At 43.5% G+C, this 27,529-nt stretch overlaps 1 protein-coding gene across 1 annotated transcript in view; it reads right to left on the reverse strand.

The window, feature by feature from the left end:
* Positions 1–27,529, reverse strand: part of SI (sucrase-isomaltase) — a 200,856-nt gene that overhangs the window by 162,803 nt on the left and 10,524 nt on the right. The window contains exons 4-9 of the mRNA XM_050965764.1: positions 20,643–20,763; positions 18,837–18,946; positions 13,152–13,303; positions 6,055–6,226; positions 1,262–1,361; positions 24–136 (exon numbers count right to left, since the gene is read on the reverse strand). Of these exons, the coding sequence (XP_050821721.1) occupies positions 24–136; positions 1,262–1,361; positions 6,055–6,226; positions 13,152–13,303; positions 18,837–18,946; positions 20,643–20,763 (768 nt within the window). The remainder of the gene's footprint in view (positions 1–23; positions 137–1,261; positions 1,362–6,054; positions 6,227–13,151; positions 13,304–18,836; positions 18,947–20,642; positions 20,764–27,529) is intronic.

Raw genomic sequence — 27,529 nt, forward strand, 5'->3', positions numbered from 1 at the left:
TACCTCATCTGATATAAACATACCTTTACATACTCTTGAACAACTTGCTCCGGAGTATCTCCTAAGAAGACATAAAAATCTAGAATTCCACCAGTTGTTCTGTAAGTTGCTGCTGGGGCAGGTTGGAGAGCAAATTCTATCAGAAAAGGAATTATAGAGGAAAGTTTAAACATAAGCTAAACACTCAATGGATCCATGCAATGTTCACATTAAGGATAAGTAAATGAGTTCTGAAAAAAACAAGGACATCCTGAATCATCCTTGAAATCAAATGGATGTTGTGAAATATTCAGATTTTATTTTATTTGACATGCCTTTGCAAACAAAAAGGAATCTCTAGCAAGCCAGCGCATCTTCACAGTCTCAAAAGGCTTAGGCGGTTCTGATAAGCAGAGACAGTTGTGTATGTTGCTCTGATGAAAAGCAACACTATGACCCTTTCATGACAATTGAGGCCTTGATCTTGCAATGCATTGCACTTGGGCAGATACCTGTGTAATGCTGACAGGCCCCGGTCAGTAGGATCGAACTGGGGACTTCCGGAGTTTAGTGCATGAGTGTCTACCGCATGAACTAAAAGCCAACTGGTTGTTAGCTAAGGCTGTAGAGCGGACTCATTTAACTCTCTCAAGTGGTCTTGGTGCCACTAGTTGCACAGAACAGCACACTCAGGAGGTGTGTGGGTTACAGCTGCACAGAGCACTATACTCTTCAAAAGGGCTCCAGCCAGGGACAAATACATTGTGGAACTGGGGCCTTATATGTGATTCTCAAGCTAGTTCTAAAGTAGCCATTGTTCACCTTAAATAGATTTAACATTGCTTCTTTAGGATATATATAGCTGCTGCTTGATATTTTTAAAGACAGAGTTTCCTGTCAAGTTTTACATGTGTAGTTGTGCTAAAAGACATGCCTGATTCTGACCTTTAAATCAACTCACTTTTGGTTCACTGTGTAGCAATCCAGCAGATACACCTCTACCCCGCAATAACGCAGTCATAGGGAGCCAAAAATCCCATTATAGCTGAAACCCTCTTATAGTGGGGTAGGTGTGGCAGGGCTCTGGCGATGATTTAAAGAGCTCTGGGCTCCAACTGCTGCGGGGAGCTCCAGGCCCTTTAAAGAGCCATCAGAGCCCCACTGCTACTGCGCTATACGTGAACCCGTGTTATATTGGGTCACGTTATAGCGGGGTAGAGGTGTATTTTTTTTAACATTAAGCTATAGCAGTTGGAAATAGTTATAGTGAAGTCTTTCTTACCCATGGCATTACTGTTCATTAAGAACACACCAAAAGAGGCTCCACTGTTATCTTCCAAGCACAAGAAGAAAGTGTGAGCTCCATACAAGTTATGAGTGCCCTTAAAATAAAAGACAAGGAAAAGAAGTAAATTAAAACCCAATAGGCACACACACTGATACATTGTGAAAATTTCCTGGAGAGATACAAATTGAAACTGCTGATCACACCTGCTAAAAAAACAAACAAAACCCCTGAATTTTTCCTATATTTTCTTGCATTTTTCTCCTTGCCGGGGATGTTTTCTATTCACCAGTAAATGGAGAATCAGTACACATATAGTTGCTTAAAACATGCAGATAAAATAGGTAGACAGATATGACAGACCTTTTGATGAATGTGCATGCATCACAAAAATGTTTTTGTGCTAAATGTGCACATCAAGCAGACAATATACTTCATATGCCATTCAGGGCATACATATTTCCATGTGTATTCTATGTAAATCAGAGATTTTTGTTTCTTTTAAATGACATTACTATCAATATTTGTTTCTTCTATCATTAGCAACAAAAAGAGCCTGTGAAGTGATTACAGACTTTGTCATAGTCCTCCTTTCCTGCAAAAGAAAGACCAGCACTGTGGATAAGATCCTCAGAAAATGCAAATCAGTGCAATTGCATTGATTTCAATGGAGCTACACTGATTAACACAAGTAAAGATCTGGCCCCACAGCTCTACCCACCAATTATCAAAGAGAAGCAAATCACAGTAGAGATGGACCAAAACCAGAATCATTTTTCCAACTGCGACTGAAATTTGTAATGGGCCAGAGACATGCACTATCCTTGATTTTGGTTTTACAAAACAAAATCAAGACTTGGGGTTTTGCTGAGCCACAGTGGTTTTGCTGAGTGGGTTTGCAAAGAGAGTGAGTCTCTCGTAATTAGACCAGGGGCGGAAAACTTTTAGATCTGAGGTCTGCATTGGGTTTCAGAAATTGTATGGAGGGCCGGTTAGGGGAGGCTGTGCCTCCCCAAACAGCCAGGCATGGCCTGACCCCCGCCCCAAATCTGATCCCCCTGCTTCTTGCCCCCTAACTGCCCTGGGATCTCTGACCCATCCACCCCTCCTGCTTTCTGTCTCCTGACCACCCCCAGACCCCTCGCCCCTAACTGCCCCCTGCCATCCCATCCAATCCCTCCTCTCTTTCCTTACTATCCTCCCAGGACTCTTGCCCCATTCACACACTCCCTTCTCCTTGTCTCCTGACCACTCCCAGAACTCCCACCCCGACTGCCTCCTGCTGCCCCATCCAATCTCTCCTCTCATTTCTGACTCCATACACACACACACACACACACACACACACACGCACGCACGCTCCCTGACTGCCCTTGGAACCCCTGCCCCTATTCAACCCCACTGTTCTCCGCCCTCTGACCATCCCCACCCCGGCATACCTCAGAGCTGGTCCTAGATAATACTTAGGAAAAGCAGTGGCTATATTTGTTCTACCAACGTAGTCTACACTCCTTACAGAACAGTGGGAGAGGGGCCATGGACATACCTCCAGACCCTCTCTATGGCCTGGTTGCTGAAGTCAGCACTGGCTGGCTTTCCCTTGCCTCTGCTAGAGAATTAGCACCAGATTTTTTTTAATGGAAGTTGGGTGCCTAGTGATATTTTCAAAAATACCTAGGCCCCTAACTTCCACTGGTGCTTTTGAAACAACTTCTTGGGACCTACATGCATCTTTAGGTGCCTCAACATCTTTTGAAATCTGTCCCTTAGGCCAGATCAACAAAGGGATTTAGGTGCCTAAGGCCCAAATTTAAGTACTACTGTGATCTACAAAACCCCTGCTCATCTATCACCTAACCCCTTAGGTGCCTAACCTCACCAGGCACTTACATTTCCACTGTAGAAAGCCCCTAGATACCTAAATTTCTGCTTGTGGGCAGACGCACTACTGCCTCAGGTGGGCTTCCAGATGCCTCTCTCATGCCTAAACCTTATTGTGATTCACAGACAAAGTGGAGATAGGCATTGCCCTCCCAATCTTGCCCGTGGGGCCCGATTCAGTAGATGTTCTCAGAGCACAACTAACCATACACAAAACAGCTGGAGGAGGGGGAAAGAGACAACGTCATTTATAACCTTTAGCCCAGTGATTAGAGCACTGAGCCGGGATGTGGGAGACCCTAGTACAATTCCCTCACTCTACCAGGAGTTTCTTACCACTCAGATGAGTGCCCTAACGCCTGGACAGTGGGATATTCTGAGGTGGGCCTCTCTCAATCTTCTGTTGTTCCATTTTGTATTAAATAACCATTTAAACGTTTATTGGGCCAGAGAAAAAGTGAGTGTGACTCTACAGTCCAGTCCTGAGAGGTAGGAACCTCTATTCAAATCCCTTGGCACAGTGGAGAATTGAACTGGGGCTCCCGTATCTTGGATGAGTACCCTAACCACTAAACTAAAAATTATAGGGAGGCCACTATTTCCCTCCTTCACCCTTCATGACCCTCCCCCCTCACACACACACACACACTATTTTGTGAGGAGTTAGGCAGGCACGGAGGCTGTTTCTAGTGCCTAAGACATTCTCACAAGAGCACCTAACTCCAGTAGAGAGATTCCCAGCAGTTGACTGCAAGGAAACATAAGCAGCAAACTCTGTGAGAGGGGTGGAGCTTATGACACACCCTTCTCATCAGCATCTCCCACTGGATAGCCTGGGCACCTCCCCACATAGTGTGCTAACTTTTGTGGATCCTCTTATCAGGCATCTCGCTCTCTGTAGGCATTGTATAGGTGCTTAAAAAGCTCAGCATTGCAACACCAAAATCCCTTTCTGGATCAAGGCCTAAGTGACCAAATAATGCTGCCAGCTATACAGTGCAATGAGGGGGAAGGGACTCTATGCACTGACGACTCCTCTAGTACACTCATGCAGGACTGCCATAATTTAGCTGTATAGCAACCCAATCTTCCAGTCCTTGCTCAGACAAAACTCCCACTGAAATTTTCCTTGAAGGCTGATGGTCAAAGAGATAGAGGCCCTGATTCAGCAAAGCACATGCTTAAAATTAAGCACCTGCCTCAGAGCTTTGCTGAATTGGGCCAAAATGATAAATAGACTTCCTTAAAAGTTACACTGATTAGTTATAAATAATCTAGTTTAAGGTCCATAAAGCTATGTCTACACTACGCATCTTTAAGCAACACAGCTATGCCGCTACAGCCGTGCTGCTGAAAGGTGCACAGTGCAGCTGCTCTTTGTGGGCGGGAGAGAGCTCTCAGACTGACAAAAAACCTCCAGCCCCAACACGCGGCAATAACTTTGTCAGCAGCAGAACTTTCCTGCTGACAAAGCACTGCTCACACTTTTTGTCATTTGGGCGGGGTCTTTTTTTCACACCCATGAACAACAAAAGTTTTACCAATGAAAGTCCAGTGTAGATAAAGCCTAAAAGATTTTATATACGGCAAGTGATATGTTTGTTATTAGTAAACAGTCCTTCATTAATAATATATATTATTTTGTTGATTCATAATGTCTAAAATCTGTCTACATACAAACACCTATCTAATCCTTAGCTGCTTATTTGCAACTATAGTTCATTAGAGTGCTTACAAACCTTTGCAGACATTTCCCCTTGTAGGCTTTGTCTACACTGGACTTTCATCGGTAATGAGAACAAACATCAACAACCACCACCACCACCATGAGATTTGATTATCTACACCCCCAGAAGAGCAGATGAGGTTGAGTGTGGGAATATATGGTCAGAAAAAAATGACAATCAAAAATCAATAGCATTTTTTTTAAATCAGCACCTAATATTTGGCACAACTGACTTTACACCAGTGATACTCAGTAGTCTTTTAGTTAATAAGGCATTGTGGGTCAGGAATCTGAAAGTGCAGTACGGTTCGTCTTTTGTGTGCCAGTGTCAATAAAGCTTGGAACAAAGCCTAAAAGGGTTTCAAAGCTGCTAGCAAGAATTTTCTGTTATATTTATTAGAAAATGGGTGTTCAGGAAACCAAGATTCAGGGCAGAAAGTAATAAGGACTGGAAACAAATACTTGTTGACATCCATGACTTACCTTGCAAAGATTCAGCCACTAAATGCAACTTTACTATTATGTGCTTAACTCTGTTGTCATTAAACTAGGGGTGGGCAAACTTTTTGGCCCAAGAGCTACATCTGGGTAGGGAAATTGCATGCAGGGCCGGGGCAGGGGGTTGGAGTGTGGGAGGGAGTGCAGGGTGTGGGAGGGGTTACGGTGTGCAGGAAGGGGCTCAGGGCAAGGGTCTGGGCAGAGGAGGGGTGCGGAGTGCAGGAGGGAGCTCAGGGCAGGGGGCTGGGATGCAAGAGGGGCGCAGGATGCAGCAGGGAGTTGGGGTGTAGGGTGCAGGAGGGGTTTGGGCTCTGGGGTGGCAGTGGCATGCACATCTTTGAACATATTGTTATCTGGTTTGTTTAGCAGCTGAAACTGAAGACTCATATTAATGTTTCTCAACTTACCCACTGATTCTCAGCATTTTAAATAAACATACAAATCAAAATATTTCTAACTGTTCCTTGTGAGGCTTTTTTCCAATCAGTAACATCAGGCATTTAGCAACTGCATAGTGTATCTGACAAGTCTTTAGAGAAAAGCTCAACTAGACCTTGCTAATCACTGGCTTTTAAGAAATATCCAGTCTATCGTGGAGAGCAAAAACTAATAACATTTTAAAATGTGTTTAATGCATAATCAGAAATTGCTAAGACCAAAGCATAATAAATGAATCATTCCTTACTCCATTGGGGAAAGCATCTCTGGTAAAGATGGGCCACGTTCTCCAGTTAACATCATGCCGGTATTGTGTGTGGACATGTTCTCCGATTCCATAAATGTTGCTGCTAGGTAGTTTGATTGAGAGCTGCAAATACTGGTCAGCATACTGAAGTGGTCCTATTCTAGTATCGAACCTGATTAAACAATGTAATAAAAAAACAAAAAAACCCACATTAGCTTACTGATACATGAAAGGACTGCTATGGCAAAACTACGTGCTATGTCTCCATAATACACATGTATTATCTGCCAGTTTTATGAGGGTTTTTCCCTCAAGGGCTCTTTTTTTTTTTAGTACAATTTACATATGTAAATCCAAACAAACAAAAACAATATTTAACAAAAAGAGTACAGACATCAGTCTTAAATAAGCTATCACTAGGGGCTTTGCCACAAGCCCCAGGAACAAACTAACTCGCTGAGGTTCAGAGAATCTATTCCCCTCTATGGACTATGGACCTAGAAGGTCCAGGTATACAGATAGCCACCCTAGCATGTATATAACTAGCAATGTAGACAGTGAGGGACTGCTTAGGCTAGTAGAGTGAAGACATGTTGGTACATTCCCTACATGGTTCTATCCTCACCCAAATCATGCCTCTCCATCTGCATTGCTATTTTTAGCAGGGTGTAGTGTCCTACTGCCTCCCCTCTGCTGGAACCCTTCTCTGCCACAGGAAGCAACTCAGGCAGTGGGGAAAGTCTAATCTTTCCTGATTGCCTCCCCCTTGCCGGACCCTTTAACTAACATGTATATCTACATACTGCAGTGTGACCCAGCTTGCTTTTTAGTGCAGCATGTAGCTATGCATATTTTACATGCCACAGCAACAGGTGTGTAGTGTAGCTATAGCCTAAGATGCTTGGTTGGTATGTCTTGCTCACATGCTCAGGGTCAAACTGAACACTGGATTTGGAGTCAGGAAAGGATTTCCCCCCAGGACAGATTGGCAGGGACCTTGGACATTTTTTTTTACCTAATTCTGCAGTCTGGAGCATCAATCACTTGGGCATATCTGACATAATTCAGTCTCTGCAATTGCAGGGGCCTCAGGCATTGGTGGTCGCTCAGTCTTTCCTGTTCTCTGCCTGTCGCACACAACATTTTAATCTAACTCAAGTTATTGGGCTCAATTTAGGGCTATCAGGGTGAAATTTAACGGCCTGTGATATATAAGAGATTAGACGAGGTGATCTAATGGACCCTTCTGGCCTTTAACTCTATGAAATTTAGACCAGAGGCCAATCCACTGCCAGGACCACGAGTTCAAAAATAGTTTACGTCCATCTTTTCATGGCCATCTCTTGTGGTCTGCATCAAGCGCAGCTTTGCAGAACCCAAGGATGTTAGTGGCTTTTATCTGTTCAGATCTTCTGTGAAATATTTTAATATAAAAACAGTAAATGAAATGAGAATTAAATAAATTAAAGTGGATGTAAAACAAAGGAGGTGGTCCCATAAACCTTATGGAAACAAAATTCCTTTCCTGATTGGGAGTTTTGCCTGTGGAAGTTGCATGATGCAGAGCCTGAACTTTTGTCATATTGGACAAAATATTACTCTGAGCAAATGAGTAATACTGTTGAACCAGAAAACTCTAGAAAGATCTTATAAATTGAATAAGCCTCTCAAAACGTAAACCAGTCTCTTCAGTTCCTTCTGAAGATACAACTGTAGAACTTTTGAGGTGACAGCTATGTGTGACTACAGCAAGAGTGACTACAGGGCTCTGGGAGTACGGGTTAAGGAGTTTGGAGCGCAGGTGGTATTCTCTTCGATTCTTCCTGTTGAAGGTAGGGGTCCGGGCAGAGACAGATGCATCGTGGAGGTGAATGCCTGGCTGCGAAGATGGTGTCACCAGGAGGGCTTTGGCTTCCTCGACCACGGGATGCTATTCGAGGAAGGACTGCTAGGAACAGATGGCGTTCACCTTTCGAAGAGGGGAAAGGCCTTATTTGCGCACAGACTGGCTAACCTAGTAAGGAGGGCTTTAAACTAAGTTCGACGGGGACAGGTGAGCAAAGCCCACAGGTAAGTGGGGAACAAGACCTGGGAGATGGGTTGGAAACAGGAGGGAGCATGGGCTATAATGACAGAGAGGAAGGAGGGTCAGGGCAAAGCTGGGAGGCAAGATCAAACCAGTATCTTAGATGCCTATATACAAATGCAAGAAGTATGGGTAATAAGCAGGAAGAACTGGAAGTGCTAATAAATAAATACAACTATGACATTATTGGCATTACTGAAACTTGGTGGGATAATACACACGACTGGAATGTTGGTGTGGATGGGTATAGTTTGCTCAGGAAGGATAGACAGGGGAAAAAGGGAGGAGGTGTTGCCTTATATATTAAAAATGTACACACTTGGACTGAGGTGGAGATGGACATAGGAGACGGAAGTGTGGAGAGTCTCTGGGTTAGGCTAAAAGGGGTAAAAAACACAGGTGATGTCGTGCTGGGAGTCTACTACAGGCCACCAAATCAGGTGGAAGAGGTGGATGAGGCTTTTTTCAAACAACTAACAAAATCATCCAAAGCCCAAGATTTGGTGGTGATGGGGGACTTCAACTATCCAGATATATGTTGGGAAAATAACACTGCGGGGCACAGACTATCCAATAAGTTCCTGGACTGCATTGCAGACAACTTTTTATTTCAGAAAGTTGAAAAAGCTACTAGGGGGGAAGCTGTTCTAGACTTGATTTTAACAAATAGGGAGGAACTTGTTGAGAATTTGAAAGTAGAAGGAAGCTTGGGTGAAAGTGATCATGAAATCATAGAATTTGCAATTCTAAGGAAGGGTAGAAGGGAGTACAGCAGAATAGAGACAATGGATTTCAGGAAGGCGGATTTTGGTAAGCTCAGAGAGCTGATAGGTAAGGTCCCATGGGAATTAAGACTGAGGGGAAAAATAACTGAGGAAAGTTGGCAGTTTTTCAAAGGGACACTATTAAGGGCCCAAAAGCAAGTTATTCCGATGGTTAGGAAAGATAGAAAATGTGGCAAAAGACCACCTTGGCTTACCCTTGAGATCTTGTGTGACCTACAAAATAAAAAGGCGTCATATAAAAAAATGGAAACTAGGTCAGATCACTAAGGATGAATATAGGCAAATAACACAGGAATGCAGAGGCAAGATTAGAAAAGCAAAGGCACAAAATGAACTCAAACTAGCTATGGGAATAAAGGGAAACAAGAAGACTTTTTATCAATACGTTAGAAGCAAGAGGAAGACTAAGGACAGGGTAGGCCCACTGCTCAATGAGGAGGGGGAAACAGTAACGGGAGACTTGGAAATGGCAGAGATGCTTAATGACTTCTTTGTTTCGGTCTTCACTGAGAAGTCTGAAGGAATGTCTAATATAGTGAATGCTTACGGGAAGAGGGTAGGTTTAGAAGAGAAAATAAGGAAAGAGCAAGTAAAAAATCACTTGGAAAAGTTAGATGCCTGCAAGTCACCAGGGCCTGATGAAATGCATCCTAGAATACTCAAGGAGTTAATTGAAGAGGTATCTGAGCCTCTAGCTATTATCTTTGGGAAATCATGGGAGACGGGGGAGATTCCAGAAGACTGGAAGGGGGCAAATATAGTGCCCATCTATAAAAAGGGAAATAAGAACAACCCAGGAAACTACAGACCAGTTAGTTTAACTTCTGTGCCAGGGAAGATAATGGAGCAGGTAATTAAAGATATCATCTGCAAACACTTGGAAGGTGGTAAGGTGATAGGGAATAGCCAGCTTGCATTTGTAAAGAACAAATCGTGTCAAACTAGTCTGATAGCATTCTTTGATAGGATAACGAGCCTTGTGGATAAGGGAGAAGTGGTGGATGTGATATACCTAGACTTTAGTAAGGCATTTGATACGGTCTCGCATGATATTCTTATAGATAAACTAGGAAAGTACAATTTAGATGGGGCTACTATAAGGTGGGTGCATAAATGGCTGGATAACCGTACTCAGAGAGTAGTTATTAATGGCTCCCAATCCTGCTGGAAAGGTATAACAAGTGGGGTTCCGCAGGGGTCTGTTTTGGGACCGGTTCTGTTCAATATCTTCATCAACTATTTAGATGTTGGCATAGAAAGTACGCTTATTAAGTTTGCGGACGATACCAAACTGGGAGGGATTGCAACTGCTTTGGAGGACAGGGTCAAAATTCAAAATGATCTGGACAAATTGGAGAAATGGTCTGAGGTAAACAGGATGAAGTTCAATAAAGATAAATGCAAAGTGCTCCACCTAGGAAGGAACAATCAGTTTCACACATACAGAATGGGAAGAGACTGTCTAGGAAGGAGTATGGCAGAAAGAGATCTAGGGGTCATAGTGGACCACAAGCTTAATATGAGTCAACAGTGTGATACTGTTGCAAAAAAAGCAAACATGATTCTGGGATGCATTAACAGGTGTGTTGTAAACAAGACACGAGAAGTCATTCTTCCGCTTTACTCTGCGCTGGTTAGGCCTCAACTGGAGTATTGTGTCCAGTTCTGGGCACCACATTTCAAGAAAGATATGGAGAAATTGGAGAGGGTCCAGAGAAGAGCAACAAGAATGATTAAAGGTCTTGAGAACATGACCTATGAAGGAAGGCTGAAGGAATTGGGTTTGTTTAGTTTGGAAAAGAGAAGACTGAGAGGGGACATGATAGCAGTTTTCAGGTATCTAAAAGGGTGTCATCAGGAGGAGGGAGAAAACTTGTTCACCTTAGCCTCCAATGATAGAACAAGAAGCAATGGGCTTAAACTGCAGCAAGGGAGATTTAGGTTGGACATTAGGAAAAAGTTCCTAACTGTCAGGGTAGTTAAACACTGGAATAGATTGCCTAGGAAAGTTGTGGAATCTCCATCTCTGGAGATATTTAAGAGTAGATTAGATAAATGTCTATTAGGGATGGTCTAGACAGTATTTGGTCCTGCCATGAAGGCAGGGGACTGGACTCGATGACCTCTCGAGGTCCCTTCCAGTCCTAGAGTCTATGAGTCTATGTTCTTATGAATACTATATTTTATAGTACATTTCCTGCTTTTGCTGGTTGCACAATTCCAGCTTCTGCACTCACAGCTTCCTCTGAAATATCGAGGTTGTTGCAGCATCACTTAGAATTCTGCAACTTCCATCTCTTCCTACCCCCACTTAATTTGCCTTTACCCAAATCAAAATTGTTAAAGTTCAACTGAATATCAGCTAACACAAAAGGCAGTGGATGTGTCATCCTCTGTTTGACACTTTAAGGGTGACCTGAAAAGGAAACAAAATTGTGTTTCTGCCCCTTTTTGCTTGACATATAAGAAAGGCCAGTTCTTTCTTTCTTTCTTTCTTTCATCCTTCCTCCAGGCTTTGCGTGCAAAAGAAATTCTCTCTCCACTGTGGAAGCCTGCTCTGTAGGCTGATGTGGAATGTGGCAGGGCCCTCTACACTTCCTTGTCTCCTTTGGGTCTGACCAGGCCCTGGATCCAGCAAAACATTTCAGAGTGTGCTTAAAATTAAGCATGAGTAGTCTCCTCTGAAGTCAGCTGGATAACTCACATACTAAACCAAACCACATGCCTTAGTGATTGGGGCACAAGCAAGTAGTTAGTATCTGTAATCCCCTGAGGACAGAGACCACATTGGTTACAGATGCATGCAAACAGATGTAAGAGACTTTAAAAGTCTGGCTCATAAACTTTAATCTATTTTTAAAAAGAGATTGAGGAATCCTTACTCTGTATAGATGCTTATACAGCCCTCATCACCATAGTATCCAAGCTAGGACTCTATCTACCCAGAAAAAGCCATCATGTCTGCCAGCCCTTGTAATACTAAGAAAACACCCTGTAACAAGGGGATGCTTCCTTAAACCAGTATTACTCGTTTACCCAATCCTACCCTATGCATATGACTTCATCCATTCAGATTACAACCCTATGTCTTGAAGTGGCTGGAAGCTTCTTCCCTGCCTGGCTTAATGTCAGGCAGGAGAGAAATTTTAAATGGATCCCAGGCCTCATCTACACTAGGAAATTAGGTCAATATAACTACATCACTCTGGGGTGTGAAAATTCCATACCCCAAATAACACAGTTAAACTGATCTAACCTTTGGTGTAGACAGCACTAGGTCAATGGGAGAATTTAGCTTCCACCTCTCAGGGAGGTGGATTACCTATGCCAATGGGGAAAGCCTTCCCATCGGCAAAGGTGCTAGAGCAGCACCACTGCAGCGTGTTAAGTGTAGAAAAGCCCTCAGGATATCTCCCAGGCTGAGCTCTGTAACAGAATTATTTGATCAGTCACTTAACAAACCCTGGTGCTTTGCCTCCCAAGAACTAATATATTTCATTACCAGTCCTGCACACTGTCATTTTTAGGCAAGGGTCTTCCAGCCATCTTCCTTTGAACAACCAGGGGTAAAAGATGCACCTGTCCACTTCCCCTTCTAAAAGCCTCCCATCAGACAGATATGATATCCTTGCACTGCTGAATCTGTTCTTAATTGTCTCGGGCTAGTGCTCAAGGGTGTTACTCCAAAAGTGGGACAACAATGTCTTGCCACATAATATAGCCCAGAAAATTATGCTAGCTGCAACTTGGTTAGTTGCATATAACTGTTTCTACATTTCCTGGTTCAAGCTTGTAGTCATATCTGAAAATTCTTCAACTGGATTAAAAAAAAAACAAAGGTGAATGTGGAAAATATAGCTACCTTTCTCAAAGAAAGGCTTGAAATCACTATTTGCCCATGCAAATCACTAGACTGAGCACACAGATTGTGTGTGTAATTGAATGTAATTATGCACACAAATGTCAGCAATGTGCAGTTGTGTGGGTATTTTTGAACAAAGACCTCACACCTCCTTATCTGCACATTTGATCCTTAGTTAAACTGGACAAAGTACTACTACAAACAAGGAACAAACCTACAGTGGCAAAGATACAGACTAGATGGCCTAAGTGGAGTCTTCATCCCATCTCTAACAGGTATTATTTTATCAAGTGATTTTATGACGTGCTGTTCAGCGTGAACACCTATTGCAGAGTTATCTATAAAAGGCACAAAAATTACTCACAACATTTTGCTGCCACTTGTTCTTGTCACAGTGATACCAAAAGGGTCCTGAACGATATCGACTTTATACTTTAAATTGGAGGCTGCAGGTCCAACAAAAGCTTTTACATTCTCATGAGGAACTTCGAATCTTTTTTTATTAGGATCAGTGAGCTGCACAGATTAAACAGGTACATTTAAATTATTAGAGGTCCAAAAATTAACTTCTACTTTCCTACTAGAACATTTTCCTGAATCACAATATATATGGAACACAAAAACTAAGGAAAAGACTGTTCAACTTGAAATCTCAAGCACTTGAAAGTTAAGAAATGCCAGACCTAAGACTGCCTGTGCAGCCTTAATTTGCCACCCCATATGAATAGATTCTGATACAGCCTTTAACTATATGATCACATACTATTCATTCCACTCTCTCATTCAGTAGCTTATTGTCCCAGCCTCCTTGAGCAGCCTGTCCCAGTCTTATCGTGCTCCATCAGCTCCTTTACTTGTTTTCTCACCCAACCCCAACACACACACTGCACTGGATCCCACCCTCAACTCTTCCCCCTCTCCAGCTCCCAGTGTCTTGCCCAGACAGGCAATTCCTCTCCTTTGCCCCATCAGCTCCCAATCCCAGTGTCCCATTCCCAGCTCCACCAGGCTTCTTGTCCTAATTTACACTCTCTGCCTCTGCTGCTGTCCCACCTTCACTCTCCAGCCCAGCTCCTTCCCCTTCTACATTTGAATCTGGCTATTCCCCTCCACACTGTGTTGGTTGAGCAGGGGGAGCATTTAAGAGCACAGCACAGATGGTCACCTGGCTCTCAGTTGTGGATAGCAACAATTGCAGGGGAAAGTTCTGTTCAGTGCCTAGAGCCCTGAGATGGAGCATACTAAACACAGGTGGTATCTATGGAGAATTTAGCTGTCAAACTTTAAGCAATTCTCTATCGTGTAGATACAAAACTGAGATTTTTCAAAGGCATAGAACTTGACCAATTTCACAGAAACAGCAAGAGGCAGCCCAGGGACTTACTTCAGTGTCTCAGCAAAATGTCTAACTTTTTTAATGTGGGAAAAACAATGCATTTTTCTCTAACCTTATTCTCAGAAACAACTGAAAAAAATTAACATTATAAGCACATGTAAACAGGATCTTACAATGAGAAGTGTCTAGCAACCTTAACTATAGGTCACACTACAAACTCTGTCTACTACTATGCTACAGATTTTGTTAATGTAATTAATTATGTTAGACTGATGTTGAATTTAACACCATATTCATTAGGAAACCTCTGTAGCAGTCATGCATGAATGTATATATATCTTTCCTGATTTTCTAAGCATTCTATGAAATAATTAAAATCATATTTCACCAGTATTCTATCATTACTATGAATTGAAACTAAATAAAGTATTTGCCCTACCCAGTTATATTAAACAGCCATTTCAGCATAATTAAATGTGTCCAGGGAAAATTTGCACAAATAATTCACTGATAGAAAAGCTGAGAGTTTCAAAACACACCAAGAAGACTTAGAGGCACAACTCCCATTGGGCTAGGTTATCCTATATGACCATGCAAAGCTTCCCATTACTCCCTTGCATGGGCTACTCATACAGCGCAGTGTGGGAGGGGAAGTGGACCCTAAAGACGTGCAGGTGCAGGTGGGTGAGAGGAGGCAAGACCTGGCTGGAGTCTGGGCTGTGCCTCCTCAATGTCAATCAGTATAGTTGCAAGCGTGCAACAGGTGACCTATGCTCTGCCAAATATCAGCCTAGTGCAATTTACTTAATCCCTAGAGTAGTGGGGAGACCAGGAGGCAGAATGTGTCCATCCAGGCAGACTGCAGAGTGATGATCTAGTCCACTGAAATTAACGGGCATTATGCCTCTCTATCCCCATAGCCGTTCTGAAAAATTCAGCCATAGTCTTTAAATGGATTTAAAGTTGCATAGCTAGGGAAGTGTTTATCCCACGGACTACTGGCCAGATTCTGCCCCTGGATGCCCATGACTACATGCAGAGGTGGCTCCAGACACCAGTGCACCAAGCAGGTGCCTGAGGTGGCAAGCCGGGGGGGGGGGGGGCGGTGGTGTGTGTGTGTGGCAATTTGGCAGTGGGTATACCAAAGGAGTAGGACCAGTGGACCTCCTGCAGGCATGCTGCCAAAAGCCACCTGACTGCAGTGCTTGGGGCAGCAAAATACATAGAGCTGCCCCTGACTATATGCACGCACTTCAGAGGGAGTCATGTGAGTGCAACAGAGGGCAGACGTTAGGTAGGATTCTGTTTTAAGTAAAAGGCTTCACTACAGTTCCTACCACTGATTTTTTTTTCCAATCTGCTATATAAAAATCCAAATTTATATGCAGGATATTCGCCTGAGAATATTTTTGAATGCAGCATTCATTCTAAAATGATTCCACTTTTCATATTGTTCCTAGTCAATCTGACACCAAACTGACATGTAATCCTGAAGGGATGAGGTTAACACAGTATGGTCACGTTATAATTTTAAGGGCCTCCAAGGTTTACTAATGAATAGAAAAGGTCTTTGGCTCATAAGATTCTCCTGCAGATACCCAAAAATCAATTTTGCAGCAGTTCCAGAATATGCAGTACCAGAGCTCCTATAACCCAGAGAGGTAGGTCCTCTAATGTTTGGAAACCAAGGGAAAGAGATACAACCCAATACAAATAAAAAGAACAATTTTAACAGTGCTGCACAATTGCATATTTGGCACCAGGTTGTGACAATAGAACAACTTTTTTTTTAAAAATTGCATAGAATTACATAAATTTGCAAAAAATCATACTGATTAGCATAAAGTAAGGTAGTGCAAAGGGGTCCAGCTTCTCCCAAAACCCCAATTAAGTAATTCAGTGGCCCTCTAGCTAGGATGACCATATTTCCCAAAGAAAAACACAGGACACCCCCTGCTGCTTACCCGAGGTACCCCCGCCATGCAAGACTGTTGCCCGTGGCTGGAACCCTGTGGGAACCCCCTCAGGAGGCTGTCACCCATGGCTGGAACCCTGTCTCCCCCTCTGCATCGTGGAATGCTGCAGACTCTTCCCCTTCCCTCTACAGGGGCTGGCATCTCTGCTTGCCCTCTCCACACTGCACCCTGCTTTTTTGACAAAAGTGGGCATTTGTCCTGTTTGTTCTTGCCAACTGATCAAGTCAGCAAGAGCTGACAAATGCCTCCTTTTGAAAAAAAAGTCAGGATGGCCGGGACAGGGCTTAAAAAAGTGACTGCCCTGGCCCAAATGGGATGTATGGTCACCCTACCTGTAGCCCTCTATATACCTGTGCTGCAGCCCCACATCAATTAATTATGTACCCCTAGCACCTTAACATCAATCAATTATGTGCCTTCCAGCTCCATATTAATTAATTCTGGTCCTATTAGCCCTAAGTCAGTTTTTTTGTGTGCCTCCAACCCCAAACCAATTAAGTTTGTGCTTCCCAGCCCCAGCTTCCAACCCCACTCCACACCAGTCCCACATCTTGCCCCCTAGCCCAGGACCGGCGCTACAGGTTTGAGCGCCCTAGGTGCACGGCAATTTCGCCTCCCCATGCGCTGGTCCCGCGGCTCCGGTGGAGCTGCTGCAGTGGTGCCTGTGGAGGGTCCAGTGCTCCATGGCTCTGATGGAGCTGCCGCAGTGATGCCTGCGGGCGGTCCACCGGAGCCGCGCGAGCAGCCGACCGTCCGCAGGCACCACTGCAGTAGCTCCACCGGAGCCGCGGAGCACCGGACCCTCTGCAGGCACCACTGCGGCAGCTCCACCGGAGCCGCGGAGCACCGGACCCTCCGCAGGCACCACTGCGGCAGCTCCACCGGAGCCGCCTGCCGCCCTCTCCAGCAAAACGGTGCCCACCATTTATTCTGGCAATTGCCTAGGCTGCCTAAATAGTAGCGCCGGCCCTGCCCTAGCCCATTTGTTTCCCTGAAGCCCCCCAGGGGATCTTAAACCCACTTTTCAATCTTTGGGGGGAAAGCAATTTGAGGAGCTCTTCATCTTCCTTTGAGGCCCAAGTGGGAAGTAGCAGCATGGCACAGCACCAGGGGTTCTTTACCCTTTTCCTAGGCTTGAAGTTTCAGTGGAGAGGAGAGGGGAGACAGGAGCAGAAGGGAGCCAAGCCATTTTTCACAGGAAGGGAGGAGTGGATGGAGCAGAGATGCCCTGAGCCGCCGAGCTCTTACTGTTTCCAGTTCCCCTCTTGTAAAAATGGTATCAGCAGCTCTCTCTCCTTTGCTACCCCCAAACCTCTCACAGCTCCTGAGGGGATGTGGAAGAGCTTTAATTGCCACTCCTAATTGCTTCCCCAAGAGGTGGGAGGAGTGGGAAAGGCAGCCAGTCAGAGTCAATTTTTCCATATAGGCTGATGGATTTTCTCTGCAGACCTCTAAAATGGTTTGGAAACCCTAGTGTTGGTGTAGGTCTGCAATTGTTAGGACAAAAATTTAAAATGACTTGTATTTGACTGAAACTACAAAGGGAACTTTAGCCAGAAATTTGTCTAAGACTACATGGCCAGTGCTCCTTAGTATCTGAAACGTGCTATGGGCTCTTTAACGAATACAAGTAGTCAAGAACTGGATTCAATCTCTCATCCAAAAGATGACACTTCCATAAACTCATTGGCTGATTCGGGCATTGGTTCAGTATTGACTTTCAGAAAAAGGGACTAAGCACTGAATAAACCATGCTCACTGTAGTTCCATTGTTTTTCTTTGGCAGTCTCTCCTCTAACTACTAACCAGGCTTGACCCTCTACAGCCAAAGATGATGCAGTTGTTAAAATTTATTTTTACTCTTAGACTGTATTTAATCTCAACACCACTGGATTTTTGCCTTAAGGAATAATGGGTGTTTATATCGGTATCAGTCAGATATTTGTTTTTGAGCCACTGCCCAGTTCTTCATTTCAAATTAGATGGAAAAACCAAACAGCAGATGATTTCTGATGACTACAGATCCCAGGCTGTTTTGGGAGGCGAATGGGGGGCATAGGAGCTGACTCCATGGAAACTCCAGGGTCAGAGAACCTACAGGGGGAAAAAAATAGTGAGAGCTCAGCAGTGTCGGCCCCGCAGAACAGCTCTTCCATCCTCTCCCCCGCACCCAGTGTTTCCCACCTGCTGCGATCAGCTGTTCAGCAGCATGCAGGAGATGCTGGGGGGGAGGGGGCAAAGCGAGGGTGGGGTGCACTTGGGGGGGCGGAACGAGGCAGGAAGAGGGGGCAGGGAAGAGTGAGGGCAAGAAGAGGCAGAGCGGGGGCTTTGGGGGAAGGGTTCAGTGGTGGCTGGTCCTGGGGTAGAGCAGGGGTCGAACACCCCCAGGGAAATGAGGAAGCCGGTGGCTCTGTTGAGAGTGAGGGTTGCTCAAATGCCCTGGTCAAACAAACAGATAATAATCCTGACTATTCAGATTCCAATCGGATATAGTATTGCTCTTCACTACCTTTCACACATTGCTGTAGTGTTGTGGTTTGCTGTAAAAAAGCTAGAGCACCCATTCTGATTCTGGAAAGCACTTGGACCATCTTCAGGGTGAATTAGAATAAGCTGAGACTAGAGAGAAAAGGAAACTCTCCATGATCCCACTACCAGTCTCCTCTGCCATTTGCATCTCCTGTGTTATGAGGCAGTGTAAAATACTAATCTTAAACAGCATAAGAAACAATTTAACCTTGAACCGGAAGCGATTTGTTGTCTGATATTCTCCCGTGAGTTGGACAGTGGTAATATCATTTCCAAATAGGGAAGGTGAAGGCAGCCTCATTAACTTAGCTACAAAACCTTAACAAGAAAAAAAAATAATATTACAATGTTGCTTTATTGCACCATGAAATCACAGAAATGTAAAGCCAGAAGTGTCCAGAAGCAGGGCCAAGGATACCTAGACCTTCACTCTCCGGTGCTTTGCTAGCCTGTTCTTCAAAACCTCCGATGATGGGGATTCCACAACCTCCCTTGGAAGCCTATTCCAGTGCTTAACTATCTTAAAGTTAGAAAGCTTTTTCCCCAATATTTAACCCACATCTCTCTTGCTGCAGATTAAGCCCAATACTTCTTGGCCTAGCTTCAGTGGACATGGAGAATGATTGATCACAGTCTTCTTTTATAACTGCTCTTAATGTATTTGAAGACTTATCAGGTCCTTCCCACCTCCTACCCAATCTTCTTTTCTCAAGACTGAACATGACTAATTTTTTTGTTGTTTTAAACTTTCCTCAGGTCAGGATTTCTAAACCTTTTATTATAAACAAGAGCTACGCCTTGCAGTTACTATAGAATCCCTAAGGATTAATGCAGCGGTCGGCAACCTTTCAGAAGTGGTGTGCTGAGTCTTAATTAATTCACTCTAATTTAAGGTTTTGCATGCCAGTAAGACCTTTTAACATTTTTAGAAAGTCTCTTTCTATAAGTCTAGAATATAGAACTAAACTATTGTTGGATGTAAAGTAAATAAGGTTTGTAAAATGTTTAAGAAGCTTCATTTAAAATTAAAATGAAGAGCCTCATGGCCCGGTGGCCAGAACCTGGGCACTGTGAATGCCCCTGAAAATCAGTTCGTGTGTCACCTTTGACACGCATGCCATAAATTGCCTACACCTGGATTAATGCATTTGGTGTGCATCCTTTGAAAACTTACTATAAAAATCATTACATGTACTATAAAGATCTACATGGTAGGTTCATATATAGAAATGTTTATTCAGACCTCAAAAGGGTTCAAGGAACTTTACAGCACAAATGTAAAGAGATGGCCCCTCCTCCAGGGAGCTTTCTATTTAACTTTACCCATAATACAATAAGACTAGGGATAGCTCAGTGGTTTGAGTATTGCCCTACTAAATCCAGGGTTGTGAGCTCAATCCTTAAGAGGGCCATTGAAGGATCTGAAGCAAAAATCTGTCTGGAGATTGGACTAGATGACCTCCTGAGGTCCCTTCCAACCCTGATATTCTACGTATCAAAGTCAATAACTAATCCTGAAAAGAACAGGTGTATTTGTGGCACCTTAGAGACTAACAAATTTATCTGAGCATAAGCTTTCGTGGGCTATAGTTTATGCTCAAATAAATGTGTTAGTCTCTAAGGTGCCACAAGTACTCCTGTTCTTTTTGAGGATACAGACTAACACTGTAAGTTACTCTGAAATTAATCATGAGTGAAAGTGAGAGTAATAAGTGAAGGGGATTGGGCAAGAAAGGACAAGGGTTTCCACCATGTCATGTAGTTACTCAGGGCTAAATTATGGCTTTGCCACAAACTCTGGGTATGGGGTTGTGTGTTACTGCAGTGCTCCAGGAACAGGACACAATTTGCTTAATAGTTCCCCCTGCTCTGGATAGATGGGAAGTATCCTTCACCAGCTTGATTCTGCCTTGGTGGGTATTTCTAACCTCCGCATGATGCAGGTAACTGATGCAGACAAGCAGAATGGGCACCAAGGACATATTTTACTGCTTGAGCTCAGTTTGCTGCTTACCTGTACTTGTTTGCTTCACACCTCCTTCTACCTTATATCCATGACTCTTGGAGAAGAAGCACCATGGTATGCTTGTTTCATTTTGTGGACTCCAGCAACAGCCACGCAGGGTACATAAGCTCTGTTTCAAGGGGAAGAAGAACTTGATTATATTAATAGCACTGATTAGCACCAAATAACAATCTAGATGGAAAATCATGCATCATGTGTATTTCAAATACCAGCAAATTTTGTTATAACATTCACAAGCATTCCCCTTTGGGGAAATCAATAGTTGTTTGACTGTATAAGAACACGATAGAGGCAAAGAATGGCTTTTCTAGATCTAAGGTAGAAATCAGTGATTTAGTTCAGGAAAAGAAGGAAGTCTGACTTTTAAACCATTCTGAAAACCACACTGAAAAGGAGTCTTTTTTTAAGGTTCTGAAATGTTTGGATACTATTTTTTTTAATGATTTTTTGCATTTATTTCCAAATTTCAGCTAAGACCAGAAGTGGACATATTGAAATATTTCAAGAAAGCTTTTTTTAAAAAAGAAAATCAGATTTCTAATCCATTTAGGAAGATGCATTAGTTTCACTCATGGTTCAGATAAGTATCAAAACATCTGTGTGTACTTCTGGACCAAAACTAAACTCCAAACCTTCTTGACCTTTTCCCACTGATAGTTTAATATGAAAGACTTGTACTTTTTAATGGGAGAATTCACATAAACATAACACTTTCTGTTGTTAAATTTGTGCTAAATAATACAGTGATATCAGCGTAAACGAGGAAATACTCACTCCACAATATTTCACTGTTCATCTGCCTTCCATTAATGCAGTGGTCTTTTCCAAAATTTAGAAAAAAAATGTACAAATAATTTAAGCAATTGGCAATTTTCTCATCTATTCATGGACCAATCACACGCAGACTCTTGGCAAGAAACAGAACAGACTTATTAGTTCCTAATTTACTATAAGATGTGAGTGGATAGCAATCAGCCCACATCATACAGTAAATTGTGAACTAATAAGTCTGTAACTCTGTTTCTTTGATCTGAGTCATGAGTAGAGTTGTGTGAATAACAGTTTGGTGGCCGAATTAAAAAAAAAAGTTTCAGCTTAATCTCCCCCCCCCAAATTAGTTTTTCAGTGAAGCAATGTTTTCATTTGACAAAAATAAAACAGTGGTATAAACATATACTCTAGCTCTGTGTGCATGTTAGCTTGAATATTATAGCTTTTCTGTTAGAAATTAATTGCTTTACAGATTGTCTGCCAAGTGCTATACATTTGTAAGTAAAAGCAGTTTGGGGTAACTTCATATTGTTTCTGATGTCTACATGTTTTCTCTCAGTACAGATATAACTGACCACTTGGGTCAGAGTGCACTGGTGATACTGTAAACTCATCTCAGTGGAAATTAGTAGCAGAATTAGACAGCCCATCTACCCTAACAGATCCTAGAGCTGGTAAAAAAAATGTTGACAAAATGAAATTTGAATTAAACAACATGGAAAGAATTTTATGAAAGTGGTTTTCTGTTTTCAAGCCAGATCTAACAAATTCCTTTAGAATACTTTTCAACTGTCATTGCAGAGCTCAGCAATGTTATGATAGCTAGACCTGATTCCATATAACAGAGTTTATATCACCAAGTGCTCTATTGCTTTTGCTGGTTTCCCATTCATCTCCGAATCCAAATAGCTCTGTTGGATTTCAAACTCTCCCTGAGCTTGCTTCACTTAAGTACAGTTATTAACTAATGACTTGTCTATACTTACACGGGTGCAGCTGTGCCACTGGAGCGCTTAATGAAGACACTACCTACACCAACTGGAGTGCTTCTCCTATCAACATAGGTACTTCACCTCCCTGAGCCCTCGTCCAGACTAACCCGCGGCATCGGCGGGTTAAAATCGATTGCTCGGGGATCGATATATCGCGTCTAGTCTGGACGCGGTGTATCGATCCCCGAGCACGCTTACATCGATTCCGGAACTCCATCAATCCGAACGGAGTTCCGGAATCGACGCGGAGAGCCGCGGACATCGATGCCGCGCCGTCCAGACTGGTGAGTACCTCGATTTTAGAAATTCGACTTCAGCTACGTTATTCTCGTAGCTGAAGTTGCGTATCTAAAATCGATTTTAATTCCTAGTCTGGACGTGGCCTGAGAGTTGTACCTATGTCGACAGAAGAAACTTTCCTATCAACATAGCGCTATCTGCACACGGATTTTGGTCAGTGAAACTACATTGCTCAAGGGTGTGGATTGAAATTTTTTTTAATCCACACCCCTTTTTTTCAGGTCACTTTCCTAATGAAACATTACAAAAAATGTGGATCGATACTATTGCTGATACTTCATTTTAGGGTACTATAGAAAAATAAATGAATTGTTCTGATATTATTAATTATTATTATTACCACCACCACCACCAGTTTTATTAAAAGGATATTAGATCAAAAAATGTCTGTACCTTAGAGAAGCCTAAGGATCACATATATAACAATCATCCAAATCTTTGACTCAGCATTGGTTCTCACCTTTCAAATCCTTTCTATTTAGTTTTCAAACAGAGCCTTCTAATCACAGTGGGGGAAAAATACAACCCTAGAATTACCATGGGACTCACAGTAAACAAAGTGCTGCATGCGTGCATTCATCTCCTACTGAAGGATGAGTGCACCATTTAAACATGGGAAGATTAGATCAAAAGGTACAATTAAAGATTCAAGTGACTTGCATGACTGCACCTATATTGTGCACTACCTCTTGAGCAAGATAGGAAACCAATTTGTTCCCTGTGAAAGAACAGGGGAGTACAATATGTTTACCTGCAGGATATTATTGAACCATATAACATAATACAAGCTATCGAATGACAAGATCATTAGCAACTGTGAACTTTGGGACTCATCAGGGAACTCTCTCATGTTAGTGATATTTTGATTTTGAATGGCTGGAATTAACCATCACATACAAAAATAATCCCACTGGTTGATGGGGAGAGAGGGGAAGGAAGATACAAATCACCAGCTTCTAACAGAAAAGAACATATAATTTAAAGAGGAATAAAAGTGAAAGTCATGAGTTTAAGGGCGAAGATAGAAAAACTGAAACGACAATATTTCCATTGCATAAGAAAAGTATCGAACAGTAGATTCTTAACCAGGAAGGTCTCTGTGATCATCTGAAAAAGAGAGAGAGATTGAGAGTAAAAACTTGATATGGAGGCAAGACGCAGGCACACAAGTTGCAGATCTGGTGCTGTCATAAACAGATAGCTAAGGGTTAATGTCTCTTTCACCTGAAGCACCTGACCAGAGGACCAATCAGGAAACCGGATTTTTTCAACTTTGGGTGGAGGGAATTGAGTGTCTAAGGTCTTTGTTTCTGGCTGCCTGCTTCTCTGAGCTTTGGAGAAGTAGCTCTACTTTCTAGTCTTCTGTTTCCAAGTGTAAGGACAAAGAGATCAGGTAGTAAGTTATATGGTTTCTTTTCTTTGGTATTTGCATAAATATAAGTGCTGGAGTGCTTTGATTTGTATTCTTTTTGAATAAGGCTGTTTATTCAATATTCTTTTAAGAAATTGCCCTGTATTGTGTCATCTTAATACAGAGAGACTATTTGTATTTTTTCTTTCTTTTTTATATAAAGCTTTCTTTTAAGACCTGTTGGAGTTTTTCTTTACTTCAGGGAAATTGAGTCTGTACTCACCAGGGAATTGGTGGGAGGAAGAAATCAAGGGGAGATTTGTGTGTTGGATTGCTAGCCTGATGTTGCATTCCCTCTGGGGGAATAGGAAAGTACTTTTTGTTTCCAGGATTGGGAACAGAGAGGGAGATTCACTCTGTGTAGTTTCACAGAGCTTGTGTCTGTGTATCTTTCCAGGAGCACCTGGAGGGGGGGAAGGGAAAAAGGATTATTTCCCTTGGTTGTGAGACTCAAGGGATTTGGGTCTTGGGGTCCCCAGGGAAGGTTTTTCAGAGGGACCAGAGTGCCCCAAAACACTCTAATTTTTTGGGTGGTGGCAGCAGGTACCAGGTCCAAGCTGGTAACTAAGCTTGGAGGTTTTCATGCTAACCCCCATATTTTGGACGCTAAGGTCCAAATCTGGGACTAAGGTTATTACATGGTGGCAGCGGTGGGATATAGACAGAACCCAGAAGCCAGTAGAAATATTATATTTTTCTTTTCTCTGCTAAGGGCTTTTTAGCAGAGAGAAGCAGTTGGTTTTAAAAGGGAACCAGAGAGAAATTTTTTTTTCTGCTCTCTCTGGCAGTTTGTGGCTTGCATGTTAAGCAGAAGTCGTTAAGGACTATTAACAGTCTTTTGTCACACAATAGCACTCCCATTGAGAGTCATACCAGCACTATATGAATGCAAATAAAGTGGTTTTTCAGGTTTACTTGACATTGAAGATTAGCTAAAGGCACTGTCGCTAGGCAGACTTCAGGAGGCAACAGAGAACCTGCAGTTCAGAAGATAAACACCGGAGGGCACCCCAACACAAGAAAACAGGAATCATGACTTCTAAGGCAAAAATTGAGGCCCAAGAGCAAGTCAGAGAAGCTGAACACAGGCGACAACTGGAAATAAAACAAACAGAGATGGAAATAAGAGAAAGAGAAAGAGAGGCGGCCCACCGCCGAGACATGGAAAAACACCAAAAAGAAATGGAAAAACAACAAAAAGAAATGGAAAAACAACAAAAAGAGAATGAAGAGAAGGAAAAACAGAGAAAACATGAACTGGAGTTGGCAAAAGCTGGGCTGCATGTGCCAGCCAACCCTAACAACCCGGCGCCAAATATTGCTCCACAGCACAGGAAATTTCCCACCTACAAGGCAGGTGATGACACCGAGGCCTTCTTGGAAAATTTTGAAAGAGCCTGTCTTGGGTACAGCATTCCCGAAGACCAGTACATGGTAGAATTGAGGTCACAGCTCAGTGGACCTTTAGCAGAGGTGGCAGCTGAAATGCCTAAGCACCAAATGAATGACTATAAACTTTTTCTAACCAAGGCCAGATACAGGATGGGGATAACCCCAGATCATGCCCGTCGGCGTTTCAGAAACCAAAAGTGGAAACCAGAGGAGTCATTTCCCAAACACGCCTACTACATTGCAAAAAACTATGAGGCCTGGCTAACAGGAAACAACATTCAAACCTTGGAAGAACTGAACCTCCTCATACAAATGGAGCAGTTCTTGGATGGTGTTCCTGAAGACATCACGCGGTACATACAAGATGGAAACCCCAAGAATATCGCTGAGGCGGGGGAGATTGGAGCCAAATGGATGGAACTGGCAGAAAGCAAAAAAGCTACTGTCAAGGGGAACGATTACCCCAGGGGGCACACAGACCATAAACCCTACCACCGAGGACAGCCAAAGACCCCACATACCACCCAAGTAAAGCCACAGATACCCTACCCTTCAACCTCACCAGTCTCCAGTAACTCACCTCGGCCCAGTAACCCATCAGATGGAAGATGTTTTAAGTGTAATGAACTGGGACATATCAAGGCCAAGTGTCCCAAGAACACCATGCGAGTGCAATTCATTACACCACCATCACACCAAAGATCCCCAGGCCCGGATGCCTCTCAAATACCCTTGGAGCGAAGGGAAAATTTGAGAGTGGGCGGAAAGAAGGTTACTGCGTGGAGAGACACGGGGGCACAAGTGTCAGCTATCCACCAATCCTTCGTTGACCCCAAATTCATCAACCCAAAGGCCAAAGTTACAATTTACCCCTTCATGTCACAAGCTGTAGACTTGCCTACAGCTCAACTGCCTGTCCAGTACAAAGGCTGGTCAGGAATGTGGACTTTTGCAATCTATGACAATTATCCTATCCCCATGCTACTGGGGGAAGACTTGGCCAACCAGGTAAGGCGGGCCAAGAGAGTGGGAATGGTTACACGTAGCCAAACCAGGCAAGCTTCCAGACCCATTCCTGTTCCTGAACCGTCCACAGAGGCCCCGTCTGTGTTACCAGAGACCCAGACAGAGGTAGTGGACCCGGATTCCATGCCTACCACTGAAACAGCCACAGCATCTCCAGTCCCAGGCCCGGAACTGGAACAGCAACCAGCACCAGCAAGTGCAACTACATCTTCAAACTCAACGCCAGAGGGCGCCAGCGAGCCAAAACTGGCAGAAGCACAAGACAGCCATACCCAAAAGGCTCAGCCAGAGCCTGAAATACCCTCAGGTGCACCAGCGGAGAGCGGTACACCAGCAACGGAAACAACCCCATCACCTACATCGCTTCCAGAGGGACCAAGCCCAAGTCCACAGTCTGAGGAAGAACTGGTGACCCCAGCCTCAAGGGAACAGTTCCAGGCTGAGCAGGAAGCGGATGACAGCCTTCAGAAAGCTTGGGCGGCGGCACGGAGCACCCCACCGCCTCTCAGCTCTTCTAATCGATCCCGGTTTGTTATAGACCAAGGACTTTTGTACAAGGAAATTCTTTCTGGTGGACACCGGGAAGAATGGCAGCCGCAAAAACAGTTGGTGGTTCCAACTAAGTACCGGGGGAAGCTCTTAAGCTTAGCCCATGATCATCCCAGTGGCCATGCTGGGGTGAACAGAACCAAGGACCGGTTGGGGAAGTCCTTTCACTGGGAGGGGATGGGCAAGGATGTTGCCAAGTATGTCCGGTCTTGTGAGGTATGCCAAAGAGTGGGAAAGCCTCAAGACCAGGTCAAGGCCCCTCTCCAGCCACTCCCCATAATTGAGGTCCCATTTCAGCGAGTAGCTGTGGATATTCTGGGCCCTTTCCCAAAAAAGACGCCCAGAGGAAAGCAGTACGTACTGACTTTAGTGGACTTTGCTACCCGATGGCCAGAAGCAGTCGCTCTAGGCAACACCAGGGCTAACACTGTGTG

This window comes from Gopherus flavomarginatus, chromosome 8, assembly GCF_025201925.1.
Source record: "Gopherus flavomarginatus isolate rGopFla2 chromosome 8, rGopFla2.mat.asm, whole genome shotgun sequence".
Taxonomy (NCBI): Eukaryota; Metazoa; Chordata; order Testudines; family Testudinidae; genus Gopherus; species Gopherus flavomarginatus.